Raw genomic sequence first — 19,843 nt, forward strand, 5'->3', positions numbered from 1 at the left:
ATCCATTCTGTAGCCTCAGTGGTCAACTGAGATTTCTTGACAGAAATTTACTTAAATACCAAATTGAGCAGATTTTGTTGTTGTTGTTAAGCCTTCCCCTTGTTGTAAGTTTTTGATTGTATTCCAGAGTCCCCAAAATGTTTATTCTTACAGTTTTTGCTAGCTCAACGGTTGCTACAGTGGAGGGACAAATACTTGGAGCTCCTAATTCCATTTGGGGGGCATCACTCCTTCTACCTTTATATTTTTAATATGCATATTTTAACTTGTATTTTCTTTAAATGTCTAGACTTACTTATTATCTACATCTTAACCTCTCTTGAATAAGACATGAACCTTAGAATGGAATTTCTTTTTGCATGTTACTTTATGCTTATTATCTCTCAATCCTCAGAACTTTTCAAAGCAGGTGGTATTATTTCAATTTTATGGGTGAAGATAGTGAGACCTAGAGAAGTTTTCCTAAGTTACAAAGATAGTGAGTCAGTCCAGGATTTCAAAGTCATATCTGATCCCTAGACTCAAGGTTTTTCTACCATACCATACCATACTTCTTTCCTTGAGATGGAAAACCCTTTCAGACCCAACAAAATAACATTGACAGCCACTGGGGCTATTAGGGATGGGATCTTTCTCAAACAACTGTTACCAGCAGTCATTTCTTTTGAGGGACAATCGGTGACCCCTCTTTTTTTTTTTTTTTTTGAAGATTCTTTAATAAAGGCAGGGGTTTTACCTCTTTGCCCAAGAAAAGAAGGCCTGAGAAATGAACTCATTTTCCTATAAAGAGGTCCTACTAGAAGGAAGTATGAGACTGGGTTCCTCTGATGAAGCAGAATTCTAGAGAAATTTGAGGCTGGTCATTAGGAGGAGTAGGATCACTAGGAAGAAGTTTCACTCTCACTTTGCTTCTTTTAGGTTTAGAAGCAGTAACAACAGAGTTTGACTTCATCAGTAGGATCTATCTACATCATTGTCCCATTAAATTCTACACGTGTTGCCCGTGGATTGTGAGGAGAGTGTGATAAAACTGGATGTTTGTGTGTATGTGTATAGGATGAGATACTTGTGTTATGTGTGTTTTGCCGTTCAGATCATTCAGTTTCAGTAATCTTGTTGCCAGTTCAGCCCAAGTGGTCTTTTTGTTCCCTTTGTGTGAATAATGTGTATAGCATTTCTTTTTCCATTTCAGCCAACATTTATTGAGTACCTACTCTGCATTGTGTTAGGCTCCCTTATTTTGAAATCAAATAATACTTATCCCTGCCCTCACAGTAAATTGGGGGTGACATATTTGCTTTTCAACTCTCAAATACTATATAACAAATAACTCCAGTAGAGGTACACCCAGGATACTCTGCAGAGTTGAGACATCTGAATCAGATTAGAACAAGAAAGGCTTCTTAGGAAGTGAATCTAGAGCTGAATTTTGCAGGGTCAGTAAAGTAACTCATGAGGTTACTCACTAAATGGATGTTGAATGAGTGAATCAGAATTAGGTGATGCTTGGAGAAGGATATTTGCAGCAAAGGTACAAAAGTAGAAAGACATGAAGAGTATGTGGCACATTCAGGGATTCCTGCATTTGAGTCTGGATTAAGTAAAGGGTCTACTGGTAGGGGAGTGGGAGGAGCTGAGGTGTAAGTATCATTCTGTCTTCACCCTTCTGGATGAAATCTCAGTTTACCCTGCTTTTCCCTCTCACTGCAGTTTACCCTTCCCTGGAGTCTGATGATGATGACCCTGCTTTGAAATCTCGACCCAAGAAAAAGAAGAATTCAGATGATGCTCCATGGAGTCCTAAAGGTGATCCAGTATTCTGTCCTTAAACTCTGTAGGTATGGTTTGGGGAAAATAGGCTGGGGGTAGTTGGGATATTTAACATAAGAAGACATGATTCAGTCACTCATTTGTTTACTCAGCAAACATTTGTTGAGTACCACCTGTGTGCTAGGGTACCGTGTTAGGTGCTGGAGTGAAAATGATCGTGATAAGACACATTTCATGCACTCAGCTCAGCAAAGTCAGAGGTCATGGAGCATGTTGCTTCTGATGTTATATGGCTTGAGATGAAAAGAAGACCTTGAGCGGATTCCAGCCAGCAGTCTGAGGCTTCTGAGAACATTCTGCTACCATCATCCCAGACCTTTAGTAATATGTTGTCAAATGAAGGAAATTCTGCTGACTGTTGAACTCTACAAGGCCCAAGACTCCTTAGATTGTCACCTGTACTGGCTGAGAGGCCAGCTCTGAGGAAGGAAGAAAGAATGATCATTGAGTTGAACATGGAAATTAGAGGGTATAAAAGAATTTTATTCATCTCACTGGTTGGGTAGTTTCAAGTTGGAGGGTGTGTCAGTTAGCTTTTGCTGCTTATCAAATGACCCCAAACTTAGTGGCTTAGAACAATGACAGCCGGATCATTTCTCATGATTCTGTAGGTTGGCTAAGCTATTGTTCTAGTCTTGACTGGCTTGGCCCCAGGCTGCGTGGTCTAAAAAGATCTTCTTCAGGAGTCTAGACCTAATTTGGGGTGGCTAGTGCCTCTCTCCATGTGGACTCTCCTGGTCCACCAGGAAGCCAGCGCAAGCACTTTTTCACAATAAAGCAGAAGCATGTCCATTAGCAAGAGAGGGAAAGCCCCAGTTTGCAAGCACTTTTCAAGCCTCTGCCTGTGTCTTGTTTTCCGTTGTCCCACTGGCCAGAGCAAGTTACATGGTCAAGCCTCATTCCAGGGGTGGAGATATAGATTACATCTCTTGAGACAGGGAGCTGCAGAATCCTCGTCTGCATGCAGGGAGATGTGGGCAAGTTGAAAGCCATTACTGCAACAGTCTGCCACAGACGGTGCTCGCACCTCAGTACCCATGGTTCCCTAGGAAATCCCTTGCTGGCTCCACCCATCCTCATCTGGCCTTTCTGCTATTTGCTTGGGGTTGGGGGAGTGGGGTGGTAGGGTAATCCTAGAAGTGCTGTCTTAGTGAGTCAGTCAGCAAATGTTACTATTTTCTGATTGTATTTTTTCCCTATAGTTTCTGGCTGATTAGCACAGTAGGAAAGTTGGAAAATACAGAAAATAGAAGAACGTGTAAGGAAGAAACCACCCATGATTCTGCTACCCAGAGGCAGCCCCTGTATTAATGTTTTGACGTGTTACTTTCAAATCTGTTTTTCCTATGTATTTCTTTTTATGGTTGAAATTACAGGGGCGCCTGGGTGGCTCAGTTGGTTGAGCGACTGCCTTCGGCTCAGGTCATGATCCTGGAGTCCCGGGATCGAGTCCCGCATCGGGCTCCCTGCTCGGCGAGGAGCCTGCTTCTCTCTCTGACCCTCCCCCCTCTCATGTACTCTCTCTCATTCTCGCTCTCTCAAATAAATAAATAAAATCTTTAAAAAAAAAAAAAAAAAAAAAGGGGCGCCTGGTTGAAATTACAGTGTATATACAATCCTGTATCTTGCTTTAAATTTTTTTTGACTTTTAAATTAATGTGTATATGATAGCAAATCATATAGCACAGAGGAGTTTAGGATGAAATACAGTGGTCTTCACCTCTGCTTTCCTCACCTCCAGTCCCATGCCTGAAAGACAACCTTCTAGTTTTCTTTTTTTCTGGTCATTACCTCCAAAACTCAAGCTAATAGGGTTTATACCACTATTTCTTGATGTATAAACTTAGCCTCTGTTTCTCTTCCTCTCAGCTTCTGTCAGTCTCTCTTGATTACCACTTTATAAGATACAGACATTAGTACACTGTTCTTTCTTCTTCTGACCTTCTGTGAATCGTACATTTTCCTTTACATTGTCAAGGTTGTTAGCATTTACATTGCCTTGTGATTAATACTCTATATTAACTAGGGGTTGACTGTAAAAGTTGAAAACCAATTCATAAACCTGGCCTTTTAAATATTACTTCATAAGAATGTCCTTATGCCATTGTTTATAAATATTTTAATAGCCACAAAATATTCTATCCCATGGATATGGCTTTTTTACCTAACTTCTTTAATGTGAGGCATTTAGCCTATTGCCTAGTTCACATTTGGGGTGAACATATTTATATGTGTTGGTGTCTCTGATTATTTACTCAGGATGGATCCCTATTAAACTCCAAAAGGACAAAACTTACATGTGGGTATATAGTAAAATCTTTCCCTCTCACCCCTGTTCCACAGCCTTCACTTCCCAACTAGAATCCTCCTCTGGAGGGTTGCTATAAGCCTTTAGTTAATTTCCAGAGTTCTGAAAAAGTTTATTCTGACATTTTTTACCAGTTTTTTCATTGTTTTAATTCAGGAGTGTTTGGAGGTCCTTAACTTTGCCATTTTTGCTGTTGTCATCCATCGTAACATACTAAATAGTTCAGTATGCACGTCTATGAAAATGACATTTTCTTCTATAACCATAGTACCATTTTATGACACCTAAGTAAAGTAACATTTACTTTCTCATATCATTTAGTACCAAATCCTTATTCAAATTTCCCCCCAATTGTACCAAAAATATCTTATGATTTGCTTATTCAAACCAGGTTCTATTCAAGGACTAAATTGAATTTAAATTAAAAAAATTTTTTTAAAAAGACATTTTGTGGGGCACATTTTGTGGGGTTTTGATTTGTATTTCCCTGATGATGAGTTGAGCATCTTTTCATGTGTTTGTTAGCCATCTGGATGTCTTCCTTGGAAAAGTGTATACATGTCTTCTGACCACTTCTTAACTGGATTATTTGTTTTTTGGGTGTTGAGTTGGTAAGGTCTTTGTAGATTTTGGATACTAACCTTTTATCCGATATGTCATTTGCAAAGATCTCGCATTTTGTCAGTTGCCTTTTAGTTTTGTCAGTTGTTTCCTTCATTGTCCAGAAGCTTTTTATCTTGATGAAGTCTCAATACATCATTTTTGCTTTTGTTTCCCTTGCCTCTGGAGACGTGTCTACTAAGAAGTTGTTGCAGCTGAGGTCAAAGAGGTTGTTGCCTGCGTTCTCCTCTAAGATTCAGATGGTTTCCTGTCTCACGTTTAGGTCTTTCATCCATTTTGAATTTATTTTTGTGTATGGTGTAAGAAAGGGGTCCAGTTTCATTCTTCACATTCTTTTTTCCACTGGATATTCTTTCCTGTTTTGTCAAAAATTACTTGGCCATACAGTTGTGGGTCCATTTCTGGGTTCTTTATTCTGTTCCATTCATCTATGTGTCTTTTTGTGCCAGTACCATGCTGTATTGATGATTACAGCTTTGTAATACAGCTTGAATTGTGATGCTTCCCACTTTGCTTTTCAATATTCCTTTGGCTTTTCAGGGTCTTTTCTGGTTCCATACAAATTTTAGAATTGTTTGTTCCAGCTCTGTGAAAAATGCTGGTGTGTTATTATGATAGGGATTGCATTGAATGTGTAGATTGCTTTGGGTAGTATAGACATTTTAACAATATTTGTTCTTCCAATCCAAGAATATGGAATGTTTTTCCATTTCTTTGTATCTTCTTCAGTTTCTTTCATAAGTGTGCTATAGTTTTCAGCATACAGATCTTTTACCTCTTCGGTTAGGTTTAGTCCTAGGTACATTATGATTTTTGGTGCGATTGTAAATGGGATCAATTCCTTGATTTCTCTTTCTCCTGTTTCATTATTAATGTATAGAAATGCAACAGATTTCTGTATGTTGATTTTATATCCTGTGACTTTGCTGAATTCTTGTATCAGTTTATAATTTTTTGGTGGAGTCTTTCAGGTTTTCTACAAAGCGTATCATGTCATCTGTGAAGAGTGAAAGTTTTACTTATTCCTTGCTAATTTGGATGTGTTTTATTTCTTTTTGTTGTCTGATTGCTGAGGCTAGGGCTTCTAGTACTATGTTGAACAACAATGGTAAGAGTGGACATCCCTGTCATGTTCCTGACCTTAGGGGAAAAGCTCTCAGTTTTTCCCCATTGAGGGTGATATTAGCTGTGGCCCTTTCGTATATGGACTTTACAGTGTTGAGGTGTGTTCCTTCTATCCCTACTTTGTTGAGGGTTTTTATCAAGAAAGGATGCTGTGTTTTGTCAAATGCTTTTTCTGCATCTATGGAGAGGATCATATGGTTTTTATCCTTTATTTTATTAATGTGGTATATCACATTGATTTGTGAATATTGAACCACCCCTATGCAGCCCAGGAATAAATCCCACTTGATCATGGTGAATACACCTTTTAACGGACTGTTGGATTCCATTAGCTAGTATTTTGTTGAGAATTTTTGCATCCGTGTTCATCAGGGATATTAGTCTGTAATTCTCTTCTTTAGTGGGGTCTTTGTCTGGTCTTCGAATCAAGGTAATGCTGGCTTTTTAGAATGAGTTTGGAAGTTTTCCTTTCATTTCTATTTTTTGGAACGGTTTCAGAAGAATAGATATTAAGTCTTCTTTAAATGTTTGGTAGAATTCCCCTGGGAAGCCATCCGGCCCTGGACTCTTGTTTTTTGGGAGATTTTTGATTACGGATTCAATTTCTTTGCTGATTATGGGTCTGTTCAGCTTCTGTATTTCTTCCTGTTTCTCTTTTGGTAGTTTATATGTTTCTAGGAATGTATCCATTTCTTCCAGATTGCCCTATTTGTTGGCATATAATATTCTCTTATAATTGTTTATATTTATTTGGTGTTAGTTGTGATCTCTCCTCTTTCATTCGTGATTTTATTGTATTTGGGTCCTTTCTCTTTTTGATAAGTCTGGCTAGGGTGTTATCAGTTTTGTTAATTTTTTCAAAGAACCAGATCCTAGTTTTGTTGATCTGTTCTACTGTTGTTTTTTTTTTTTATTTCTATATCACTTATTTCTGCTCTGATTTTAATTATTTCCCCTCTGCTGGCTTTAGGCTTTATTTGCTGTTCTTTTTCCAGTTCTTTAGGTGTAAGTTTATTTGCTGTTCTTTTTCCAGTTCTTTAGGTGTAAGTTTAGGTTGTGTATTTGAGACTTTTCTTGCTTCTTGAGGTAGGACTGTATAGCCATGTACTTCCCTCTTAATACTGCCTTTGCTGCATCCCAAAGGTTTTGGACTGTCATGATTTCATTTCCATTTGCTCCCATGTATTTTTTAATTTCTTCTTTAATTTCCTGGTTAACCCATTCATACTTCAGTATGATGTTCTTTAATTTCCATGTGTTTGTGTTCTTTCCAAATTTTTTCTTGTGGTTGTCTTCAAGTTTCGCAGTATTGTGGTCTGAAATATGCATGGTATTATCTCAGTCTTTTTGTACTGGTTAAGGGGTGATTTGTGAGCCAGCGTGTGATCTGTTCTGGAGAATGTTCAATGTGCACTCGAGAAGAATGTGTATTCTGCTGCTTTAAGATGAAATGCTCTGAATGTATCTGTTAAGTCCATCTGGTCCAGCCTGTCTCTCAAAGCCATTGTTTCCTTGTTGATCTTCTGCTTAGATGATCTGTCCATTGCTGTGAGTGGGGTGTTAAAGTCCCCTAATATTATATTATTATCAGTGAGTTTCTTTAATTTTGTTATTAATTCACTCATATATTTGGCTGTCCCAAGTTAGGGGCATAAATATTTACAATTGTTAGATCTTGTTGGATAGACACCTTTATTGTGATATAGTGCCCTTCTTCATCTCTTATTATAGTCTTTGGTCTAAAATCTAGGTTGTCTGGGAGTGCCTGGTGGCTCAGTCAGTTGGGCATCTGACTCTTGATTTTTGGCTGGGGTCGTGGTCCCAGGGTCGTGAGATCAAGCCCCACACTGGGCTCTGCACTGGCTGTGGAGCCTGCTTGGGATTCTCTCTCTCCCTCTGCCCATCTCTCTCCCCCCCAAAAAATCTAGTGTGTCTGATGTAAGTATGGCTACTCCAGCTTTCTTTTGATGTCCATTAGCATGATGGAGCCCCTCACGTTCAATCTGGAGGTGTCTTTGGTTCTAAAATGAGTCTCTTGTAAGCAGCATATTGATGGGTCTTGTTTTGTTTTTTTTTTTTTTTATCCATTCTGATACCCTGTGTCTTTTATTTGGAGCATTTAGTCTATTTACATTCAGAGTAATTATTGATAGATACGAATTTAGTGCTATTCTATTACCTGTAAAGTTGCTGTTCCTGTAGATTATCTCTGTGCCTTTTTAGTCTTTGTTGCTTTTGGTCTCTCTTTCCTGCTCAGAGTGTCCCCTTTAATATTTCTTGCAGGACTGGTTTAGTGTTCATGAACTCCTTTAGTTTTTGCTTGTCCTGGAAACTCTTTATGTCTCCTTCTATTCTGAATGACAGCCTTGCTGGACCAAGTATTCTTGGCTGCATATTTTTCCCATTTAGCAGGTTGAATGTATCATGCCACTTCTTTCTGGTCTGCCATGTTTCTGTGGCCAGGTCAGCTGCTAACCTTATGTGTTAACCTAACCCTTGTAGGTTAAAGACCTTTTGTCCCTAGCTTCTTTCAGAATTCTCTCTTTTTTTTTTTTTTAAGATTTTATTTATTTATTTAATTGACAGAGACAGCGAGAGAGGGAATACAAGCAGGGGGAGTGGGAGAGGGAGAAGCAGGCTTCCCACTGAGCAGGGAGCCCAATGCGGGGCTCGATCCCAGAACCCTGGGATCATGACCTGAGGTGAAGGCAGTCGCTTAACCAACTGAGCCACCCAGGCGCCCCCAGAATTCTCTCTTTATCTTCGTATTTTGCAAGTTTCACTCTCATGTCTTGGTGTTGGCCTGTTTTTGTTGATTTTGAGGGGAGTTCTCTGTGTCTCTTGGACTTGAATGCCTGTTTCCTTCCTCAGATTAGGAAAGTTCTCAGCTATAATTTGTTCCAATAAACCTTCTGCCCCTTTTTCCCTTTGTTCTTCTTGCTTCAGATCATTTTTAAACAAATAAAATATCACCTTTAAAGAAAGGACTTCAGCCTCCTGAATTGCTTATTCTAGAATCTGCATACTACTTATACAGAAAGGTTTTATAATAATAATAATAATAATAGCTAATCGACCAAGGAATCTTCAAATCTAGATTGGTAGCATTACCACCTCTTTTTTTTCTGTGACATTCACTTTTTTCATTAATTAAAAATAGAATAGTACAATAAATTTCCATACACCCACCACTAAGAATCACAGTTATCAAAATTTTGCCATGTTTGATTCATCTATTATTTTCTTTTTTTTTTTTCAAAATTGTGCTTTAAAGCAAATCCTAGATATTGTGTCATTCCCCACTTCCAATGTACTTTAATATACATCTCTAAAAAATACATTTTCTCAAATAACCACAATCCTGTTATCATACATAACAAAATTAGTAATAATTTGATAATTCCTGTACATTATCTAATACTAAGTCCATAATAAAATATCCTCAATTGTCTAACCAAAAAAAGGTATTTTTATAGTGGGTTTGTTTAAATCAGGATCGAGCAGAGTTTTACATTGCATTTGGCTGTTGTGCCTTTTGAGTCTCAATCTAGAGCATTCCCCCCTCTTTTTTTTTTTTTGCTATTTATTTGTTGTAAAAACTAGTATATTTTTCCTATGACCCATCCCACCTTCTAGATTTGTGTTTGCTTTCTTGTGACATTTTCTTTTTAATGAAACCAGGCCAGTTATCTAGTAGAATGTCTGATTGTTTTCTCATGGTGTCATTTAACTTGTTCTTTTATTTCTGTTTCCTAAAAACTGGAAGTAACATGAACCACTTACTTGATTTTAGATCTTTGGCAAAACTACTTCCAAGGTGATGCTGTGAATTTCGTATTGCATTGCATCAGGAGGCACATGAAGTCAGCTGTCTTGCTATTAGTAACAATCAGGTTAATACTTAGTTAAGGAGGTGATATGATCTCACCATTGTAAAGTTAGTTTTTTCCTTGTTGAGGCTAGCAAGTAATATGTGAGGTAATAGTTTGGTACTCTAGAATCAATTGTTTTATTAGGGCTTGCAAACCTGTGATTTTCCAATTTTGTCATTCCTTCTACATTTATTAGCTGTTGTTCTTCTGTAAACGGGAGCTTTCCTTCATCATCTGGGACTGTTTGATAAAATACACTTGCTGTGTAAAATGTGTGATAAATAGCTATTTTTTTCTTTTCTTTTTTTTTTTTTTTTTTAAAGATTTTATTTATTTTTTTGACAGAGAGAGACATAGCGAGAGCAGGAACACAAGCAGGGGGAGTGGGAGAGGGAGAAGCAGGCTTCCCGCAGAGCAGGGAGCCCGATGTGGGACTCGATCCCAGGACCCTGGGATCATGACCTGAGCCGAAGGCAGACGCTTAACGACTGAGCCACCCAGGCGCCCAATAGCTATTTTTTTTCAATAACTGTTTTTTGATTCAAGATTGTTAAGGCACTATAAAAGGGTTATACAAGAAGACAGTCTTCTTCAGGAGCTCACAGCCTCTTGGGTTGGCAAAATAACATGCACAACAGCACATCAAAGTTAGGGAATGAGACAGGATGGTATGGTGCTATAAATTAAGTGACTGATGCACATCATAAATTCAGGAGAGGGAGAGGTCAATGTGAGCAAGAGAGGACCGAGAGGTTTTTTTGTTTTTGTTTTAAGATTTTTATTTATTTAGTTGACAGAGAGCACAAGTAGGCAGAGCAGCAGGCAGAGGGAGAGGGAGAAGCAGGCTCTCCGCCGAACAAGGAGCCCGATGTGGGACTCGATCCCAGGACGCTGGGATCATGACCTGAGCCGAAGGCAGACACTTAACGGACTGAGCCACCCAGGCGCCCGAGGTTTTGTATAGAAGGTTGATTTCAGCTTACCTTTGAAGGACGGTCAGGTTTTGAATAGGTGGACAAAGGAAAGAGGGTACTCTAGGTAGTGTGGATGGTGAGGAGGAAGGCAGGGGGAGAGAGGGTGAGCTGTACATATTCTGGAGGTATAATAAGGAATCCATTCTGTCTAGAGAAGCTGAGAATATGGGTGTGGAAATAAGGCTGAGGAGGTAGGTAGGCCAGGCGCAGAACATGGACAACCTTAAATGCCAGTTCAGGAAAGTTAACTTTTATCCTATAATCATTGTGTGCTTTGTGTACTTTGAGCATTTGTAAATTAGCTTCTTACCTGATGGGAGACAAAATCGGGCTTTGTAAAAAGCTAGAATCTAGGAGACCAATGAGACCACCTTTGAGGGGCTCAGAGGTAGGGAATATGCTTGACATTGAGATAAATGTTTTCATCCTGTTTCCTCTGCAGCCCGTGTGACCCCAACTCTACCAAAGCAGGACCGTCCTGTGCGTGAGGGGACCCGGGTAGCTTCCATTGAGACAGGCTTGGCTGCAGCAGCTGCGAAGCTAGCCCAGCAGGTAGGTGCTGACACCCAGGCAGTGGCCCTGCTACTGATCCCATTTTGCCTTTAGGACAAAAACTAGAAATGTCTCAGAGGCTGTTGTTGGGAGCCAGTGGAGACTAAGCAGGCCAACTTCTCTCTGTCCTTGAATGAGAGCATTTGCCTTCAGATGAAGCCCCGAGGAGGTTACCAGCTGAGTATATTTGAGTTCACAGCCACCCAACCAGTATCAGAATTTGTTTTTTGGGGAGAAGCTTTCCTTGTCCTCTATACCAAATAGTATTATTATTTTTAATTTAAATTCAGTTAGCCAACATATAGTACATCATTAGTTTCAGATGTAGTGTGTTCAGTAATTTATCAGTTGCGTATAACACCCAGTGTTCATCACATCATGTTCCCTCCTTTAATGCCCATCACCCAATTACCCCATCCCCCCAGCCACCTCCCTTCCAGCAGCCCTCAGTTTATTTCCTGTAGTTAAGAGTCTCTCATGGTTTTTCTCCCTTTCTGATGACTTCCCATTCAGTTTTCCCTCCCTTCCCCTATGATCCTCTATGCTATTTCTTATATTCCACATATGAGTATTTAGCTTGGGTCATGGTTGATATTTTTGATTTTGTCCTCTTGTTCATTCTTCTCTGGGCAAAATGACCTGAAAGAGGAATTCACAACAAAAGAAAGAACCAGAGGTATACCAAATATTATTGCCTTAATATTTACTCCCTACTTCCCAAGAAAACTTCAGCCACTAGTTTTTATCCTACAGGGTCACTTCACTAGAACCAACTTGACCTCCTAGCAGGTTACAGTTTGCAAAGTTCTTTAATGTGTATACTGTGCTCAGCAACCCTGGGAGCAGTTGGAGTTGAATTTTCTGATTCTCTCCTTATCAACATCCCCTTGGCTCCTTATGCTTAGAGCATTTGTTGAGCATCTACTTTACGTTCGGTGCTTTCATGTACAATGTTTCATATAATCTGCCCAGTAGCCCGGTTCAGTAGGTGATATTTTCATCATTTTGCAGGTGAAGAAAAGGAGGCTCTCTTTAAGTGACTAGTCCAGGATAATACAGCCAGTAAATGGAGGAGACAAGATTCAAACTCATGTCCTCTAGCTTCAAACTTCCTTTTACTTGCTATTTCAATAAAAACAGTTAAATGTTTACATAATTTAATAATTATATCCTACTTAAGTAGAATTTAATAGAATGATGTTTTTAATATGCTGTTATATGGAGCTCTAGAGTTGCTTAGAAATGTCTCAGTAGCTGTTGTTGGGAGCCAACGGAGACCAAGCAGGCCAGGCAAGCCTTCTTTGACCAGAACTTCTGTTATGTATATCCTAGTGCCATCTAAGATGTAATTTGGAAAAAAAGGGAGGGGGGTTTTACTGTTTTAAATAAACAGATAAATTAATTAAAGGTGTGAAAACTACTACTAGTGCCTTCTAAGGAGCTCACTTCTGTTCAGTTTGGTCAGGGATGACCTCAAAGAAGAGGATTTGAAATTTGGGAGGGGTTTTGCAGGCTAAGCTTTTAGAAGGAACAGGGAGGCATTCCAGGAGAAGGGAAATGCTTGGCAAAGCACCCAAGGTCCTCTTAATTTGGTCTCTAGTCACCTCTCCTCCCTAACCTCCTACCAGCCCCGCTTTGCACCAGCCATACTATTGCACCCCGGTGCTTGTAATTCGCTTAGTGTACATCACATTGTCTCATGCCTCTGTGCCTTTGCACAGGTTGTTTTCTCTGCCCATTGGGGATTGTCCCTTTCAGATGCCCTTACCTAACACTCTTTCATACCACCTGCCACCAGTTTATTTCAGTGGCCTTCTGTGCTTCTGTCGTATTCGCTCATGGTACTTACAATCATAAGTATGCTTTTCTGTGTCCCTTATTAAACTGTGAGTGCCTCAAGGGTGGGGTTGTATCTAATTTAACTTGATATCCCCCCTATACTAAACATGTGTTTAGTCCGTGTTGGGCAAGTGAGTGAATGGATGCATGAATGAATGAGCAGATCTTTCTGCATTGGAGGCTTCATGTTGGGGAATGGGGTAAGATAAATTCAGATTAAAAAAGGAATTGTAGAGCCAGCCTGCCTGAGTTCGAATCCTCACTCTACCACTTTAGCACATTACTTGATTTCTCTGTGCCTCAGTTTCCTCCTAAACTTTGAGGACTAGATGAGGTAATGTGTGGGAAAGCTCTGAGAATGGCACTTGCCACAGAGCAAGTACTATAGACATGTTAGTTTTTCAGTGTTATCATTATGGATTGGGTAAGTATGAATGACCAGACTCTGGAAGACCATGAAAGTCACACCTGCTAACAGGTTTTTGAGCAAGGAAATTTGCAAGGTGTAAGTGGTCCTGTCCTAAGACAGTCTAGTGTTTAGTGAGGGAATCTGGATGAATTATACAAGTAGACTGGCAACGAAGATAGAAAAATTTAGGCTGTGTGATCTAGGTGTGGATAGATAATTTCTGGATTCAGGTGAGAGAAATGGGGGCAGAAATGTAGTTTCTGGTACGGGTAGAATAGCAGTATGGTTGAGAAAAGAGATTCTGAAGCCGGATGGCTTAGGTCTGAATCCTAGCTTGGCCACATATTGGTCCTATAACCTTGGAAAAATGACTTAATCTCTCTGTGCCACAGTTTCTTCTCCTAAAAATGGGATTTTCATTCTTTCTTCTCATACTTCTTCTGAGTATTAAATGAGTTAAATTATAGAACAGTACCTGGCATGTATTACTAATATTATTATTCTTATCTCCCAGAAATTCCTATGATAGCCACAGCCTGTCAGATCTTCCGAAGGCAGGAGTAGGCCCGTGTTGCCAAGGCAAAGAAATGTAATCACTGAGTTGGTGTGGCTGTGTAGCATTTCAGAAGGTGAAGTCGTTCACATGCTCTCAGCACCACCTTTCCAGGTTCTCAGGGCTCCAGATGCCAATTGTACAGGTACCCACTACACAGTGGATAGTAGATCCATAGAGCAATGGATGGATGAAATCCAAGATATTGGGAGAATTGACACAACTCCTTATTTATCCCTCCCATCCAGAATTGAGGTTTTTAAGACCCAGTGAGCTGGAGGATTGCCAAGTCCTCTATTAAAAGAAAAGACGAGCAAGAGGAGGAGAAACCATTGTAAGAGATGAACATAGAATAATAGTTTACCACTTGTTGAGTACCTACTATGTGCTATATGTTGTTACATCATTATTTAATCTTTCTGACAACCCTAAAAAACAGATTTATTTTGCCCATTTTACAGATAAGGCGATTGAGAGTCACAAAGGTTAGTAACTTGATGGAGGTCATCCCACTTAGGGAGCACAAACCTAGATTTAAACCCAAGTTTTTTTTTCATTCCAAAGCTACTACTCTTTCACTCCCAGAGGCCCCTTTTTGAGAAGTGTGCAGGGTGGGTATTCAGATAGACCTGGCTGAATCCTGGACCCAACAACTTCGCCTGTGAGGCTTTGGGCTCAACTTATTTAATATCCCTGCGCCTCAGTTTTCTCATCTATAAACTGAGGGATTTTCCTTCTCATGGCTACTCTGAGGAATAAATGAAGTAAAGTATACAGTTGGCCCTTGTACAACACGGGTTTGAACTGCACAGGTCCACTTATACATAGATATTTTTTTATTACAATAGTACTCTAAGTGTATTTTCTCTTCCTTATGATTTTCTTAGTATTTTCTTTTCTCTGCCTTACCTTATTGTAAGGATACATATAAAAAAAATATATGTTAATCAGCCATTTATATTCTTAGTAAGGCTTCCAATCAACAGTAGGCTATTAGTAGCTAAGTTTGGGGATGTAAAAAGTTAAATGTGGATTTTTGCCCACATGGGGGGTCAGTATCCCTAACCCCTACGTTTTTCAAGGGTCACCTGTATAAAGGGCCTTAGCTGCTGTCCTAAATTTAGCTATTCTTATTAGAAGTGTCCATGGTCCACCTCATAAATGGCAATGCTAGGACCAAAACCCAACTCTCTGAATTCATTTACCCTTCCGTTACCACTGTACTGTTTCGTGGCAGTGGTAACTTAAGGATGGATGGTACCAAAGAGATGATCACTGATGTTACAAGGCCTGGGCCTTGTGTGTACATACATCCAGGCTAGACTTGGGGTGGGGGCGGGCTGCAGGACCACATTGACCAGTGTCTAGTTTCCTTTCTGGGCAATTACCTTTTTTTTTTCCACTTCTGAATTTTCCCCTCCCACTTGGCTTGTATTTCAGGAGCTGCAGAAGGCCCAAAAGAAGAAATATATCAAGAAGAAGCCTTTGTTGAAGGAGGTAGAACAGCCTCGCCCTCAAGAGTCTAATCTCATTGTGGCAGCACCAGCCCCAACTCTGGCCACTACACCCCAGCTTCTCACCTCCTCCTCACCCCCGCCTCCTCCTGAACCTAAACAAGAGGCCCTCTCAGGGAGTCTCGCTGACCACGAATATACTGCTCGTCCCAATGCCTTTGGTATGGCCCAGGCAAACCGCAGCACCACACCCATGGCCCCTGGCGTCTTCTTGACCCAGCGGCGCCCTTCAGTTGGCTCCCAGAGCAACCAAGCAGGACAAGGTACGACGGCCATATGGTTGCAGAACTGAGAAAGATCTTAGGGTCACCAACTCCAAACCCTAAGCACTCTGGTAGATGAGAATACCTGGGAGGGAGGGACACTGATGGCCAACCTAAGGTGCTTGGATTTGATCTCTTAGGCCGTGAAGAGACATTAACTGGTGTTAAACAGAGGCATTTCAGGTGTGGATTTAGAAGGAGCCTTCTGGTGACCAGAGTAGAGGGTGGGCTCCAGGTGGGACGCCTAGGGAGGAGGCACATACGTAGGTTCAGGCTGCCGTGAAGAGAGGCTGAGGTTATAGCAGAGAGACTGGAGAGGGAGGGGATAAATCGATCAAATATGGAGGAGGTTCCATGGGACATGAGAGGTGATTTGATGGGAGGAGAGAGAGGAAGAGGTGATGCGAGGGGTGCTCAGGCCCTCCTTTTCCTCACTTTGGCCCTCAAAGCCCAGTCCCTAGATATGCCGCTCAAGGGTGGTGAGGTCAGTGTGGCGGTGGGTAATGAGGATGGGGGTTTCTTTCTTTTCTTTCTTCTTTCCTTTCTTTCTTTCTTCCCTTCTTTTTCTTCTTTTCTTTCCCTTCCCCTCCCCCTTCCCTTCCCCTTTTCTTTTCCTTCCCTTCCCTTCCCTTCCCCTTTTCTTTTCCTTCCCTTCCCTTCCCTTTTTCTTTTCCTTTTCTTTTCTTTTCTTTTCTTTTCTTTTTTCTTTTAAGATGGGGGTTTCTAATGAAACAAAGCCCCGGGGATGGCACCTTCAGGGACTCTGAGCTCTAATCACTAACCAGGTGCTTATATAATCCCAGTGGTCAGGATAAGAGGACAGGGAGGCATAACCACAACCCCCACAGAATTTAGGAAGGAAAATGATTGGGACCAAAGAAATCTGAGGAAAAGGAACCAGACAGACTAAGCAGGGAGTCGATAGCTGCTGCAGGAGGTCATAGGAGGCAGAGCCAAGGCATCTGGTATTGGATGGAAGTGGGTAAGGCAGGCTTCTTGCCCAAGGTGTGCCTGGAGCCAGCATAAGGATGGGGAGACTCTGTGGGCAGAGGAACAGAGGAGGGGGGTAGACTGAAGATAGTTGGTGCTGGAGTTGCTGCTGAAGCCCGTGCCATAGCCTTTACTTACCTCTCTTTTCCCCACAGGAAAGCGTCCTAAAAAGGGTCTGGCCACAGCAAAACAGAGACTTGGCCGTATCCTGAAAATCCACAGAAATGGCAAACTACTTCTGTGAACCCCCTAGTGTCCTGCCCCTCACCCCTTCACCCCCATTGCCTTCTCCATTGTCAACTCTCGGGGCACTCCTGGATCCTTTCTGCCCCAGACAAGGTGCTGAGGCGCACTGTCCTGCTTTCTTGGAACTGACCAAAGGCACGGACTCCCCAACGGGCCCCTTCACCAACTCCCCTAACTCCCTTCCCTACTTCCACTAGAGCATCCTGCCTTCCTTCTCCATACCTCTGAGTAGCAGGTGAATGGGAGAGGTTTCTGGCTGACTAGAACCCTCTTTGCTGCTGCTCCAACCCATTTCCTTTGTACCAGCCTTGTCTGCCCTTTACTCTCATCCTACTTAAAGCTGGAAGGCAGGATGAGGAGAGGCATAAAGTGAGCCTGGGCCCCTTGCTGTTTGCCTGGTCATGAAGTGGGAGGCCCAGTGCTCAACACTTCCTGCAGCTCCAGCCCTGTCTCCAGAAGCCTGTCCACCTCTGCCCATATTTCCTTCCCCTTCCTCCCCCCAACCCAGTGGACATGTCCCATTCCAGACTCGTTCCTGGGAGAAGGGTCTAGCCTCTGCCCCCTCTTGCCAAATGCTTCATGAAAATAAAGAGGAGATTCCAGAGTCTCCGTACTGCCCCACCATGGGCCATTTTCAGAGGTGGACTAGAAAGGTTATGGGCTGACTTCACTCATCTTTGGGAAGAAGAGAGATTTCTGTCACTTCTCAAGGTGGGGAGAGGCCCGACACCCAAGCCTTTGACCATGACTTTGTAGCCCGCTGGAGGAAGCTACTTTCGGGTGGCTACGGATGAGGTCCCCTGTCCCAGGGTGAGCTTCAGGGTTTTGCCTGGATTTTGAGGTCCTGCAGAACATTATCCACATGGCTGTAGCTGGGCCCCAGCAGGTGAAAAACCATCTTCCAAAAGTCTGAAAGTTCCTACCGCTGAAACAGCTAACCCTGGCTGTGTGTACAGCCTGCTCTCTTCACCTGTACCACAGAGCACAGCCTGGACCTTCTGGAGAGGATGTGACAGGACAGCTCACCCCTGGGTTCCATCAGGAGCCTCCTGCTTCTTTCCCCACCTAAGGTCTTGGTCTGAAGAAGACCTCAGAACTCGCATCTTCACTTCGGGGCCTTTGTGCTCCCAGACATCTGGTCAACGCTCAAGCAGAGTGCAGATGGGTTACTCGGAAGCCTGAGCCTGGGAGAGCAGATGCCCATCTGTAAAGGAGCAGATCACCTGATCCTCCACTCCCTGTCTTCCCCTTGTGGATGTCTCTATTGTCCAGACAGTGCCCAACCCCTCTCCCTCCTCCTCCTCCCCCCAGCTCCCTCCACCTTCGCCTGTCTTGCCTCCCTGGCACCCTAGACTGGATGGAGAATGCCCCACTCCCTCCATTTTGGTACTGCCCAAGTGGAGTGCATCCTTGCCCTCTACTCCCCACTTCAACCTCACCCCAGTTTGCCCAGTGCTTCTGGGGAACTTAACAGCTACCATGCAGGCCACAGGAGGATGTGAGGCTTCCCTTGTCGTCTTTGTGTCTCCGGTTTGTCTTTCTTTTCTCTACAGCCCACATCTACTCTCCTTATTTGGAATCAGGGGTCCCTTAAACCCATCCGCTTTTTTTTTTTTTATTTCGGGGACCCCAGGGGCCATGCAGTCCTCCATCTAGTCACACCAAAGGCAAAAAGCCTGGCTACCTCCCCCCTAGCACGTGAGGTCCCCACTCCCCTCTCCTCGGTTTCCACCCAGCTTTGCTTTCTTGGGGATTTCAAGGCAGCAGAGGGTAGTGAGGGGAGGGAAGGGGGGCAGCCTGTGTCCCTGTGTAGGCAACTGCCTGACTAGGCCCTGACTGCTGTAACCAAGACCAGGACCCCAGCCCTTCTGCCCATTAACACCCACCCCCTTGATCTTTAAAAGGCAGCTAATTGCTAGCAAATCCCCCTGGTTCCGGGCCTCTTTCCCCTCTGTTTCTTTGTTAGAAGTTTCTGTGGAGCTGAAACCCAACCTCCATTTGACTGGGTTTCCGTTTAGTTTAGTTGGGCTCTCAGCCTCCTGTTTGTTGTTTTGTGTTTTAAATGAAAAGCAAGTTTACCCTCAGAGTTATGCTTTTCCAAAGAGGCTAGTATGCTTTTTTTTTTTTTTTTTTAATGTTTCAGGTTCTAAGTGAAGTGAGTTGGGGAGGGGTTGGGAGTGGTAGTAACTAAGGTGTAGAACATGGTGAGAGTTACCTCTGGTCTCCAATCCCCGGCACAGAGCTGGGGGCTGGATAGGGGGCAGGGAGAGAGGATTTCTATTCACCTTTAATATATTTTTACAAAAAAAGCAAACAATTTAAAAACAAGCCCACCGCTTCTGTACATGTCTAAATATATTTTTAGAAGTGGGTAGGATTGTGAATTTCTGATGCAGGGCCTTTTTATAAACAGGTTAGAATAGCATCATACAGGCTTCTCTGTTGTTTTTTTCCCCTGTTTTTTTTCTTATGTTGTGTTACTAATGTAATTTATATTTTTTTTAGATCCTCCCTTTCCTATAGAGATAAAAGTGATTTATCTTGGCAATTGCTTTGCTTGGAATTCTTTTTTTGGTGGTGGTGGGTGGTGGGGTGGTGGGATGGGTCCAGGAGTGCCGCCTTCTCTTTACATTCTCTCTGTCCCTCCCTTTCATGAACTCAGCACAACCTTACACCTGAGCTGGGGAAGGGACAGAATCCCAGCCTTCATGAGAGACACAGTTGACACACCAGAAACAAATAATCAG

The 19,843-nt window shown here is 42.1% G+C and overlaps 1 protein-coding gene across 2 annotated transcripts in view; it reads left to right on the forward strand.

Moving 5' to 3' along the window:
* Positions 1–19,638, forward strand: part of PHF8 (PHD finger protein 8) — a 91,097-nt gene extending 71,459 nt beyond the window's left edge. The window contains exons 18-21 of one of the 2 annotated variants that reach the window (XM_044911961.1): positions 1,711–1,806; positions 11,173–11,282; positions 15,524–15,860; positions 17,011–19,638. In XM_044911961.1, coding sequence (XP_044767896.1) covers positions 1,711–1,806; positions 11,173–11,282; positions 15,524–15,860; positions 17,011–17,018 — 551 coding nt within the window. In that variant the 3' untranslated portion in view covers positions 17,019–19,638. Of the gene's footprint in view, positions 1–1,710; positions 1,807–11,172; positions 11,283–15,523; positions 15,861–17,005 lie in introns of both variants that reach the window. The other variant, XM_021699214.2, reaches the window with a different exon arrangement.
* Positions 19,639–19,843: the final 205 nt, after the last annotated feature.

The sequence above is a fragment of the Neomonachus schauinslandi genome, chromosome X (assembly GCF_002201575.2).
Source record: "Neomonachus schauinslandi chromosome X, ASM220157v2, whole genome shotgun sequence".
In the NCBI taxonomy this organism is placed as follows: domain Eukaryota; kingdom Metazoa; phylum Chordata; class Mammalia; order Carnivora; family Phocidae; genus Neomonachus; species Neomonachus schauinslandi.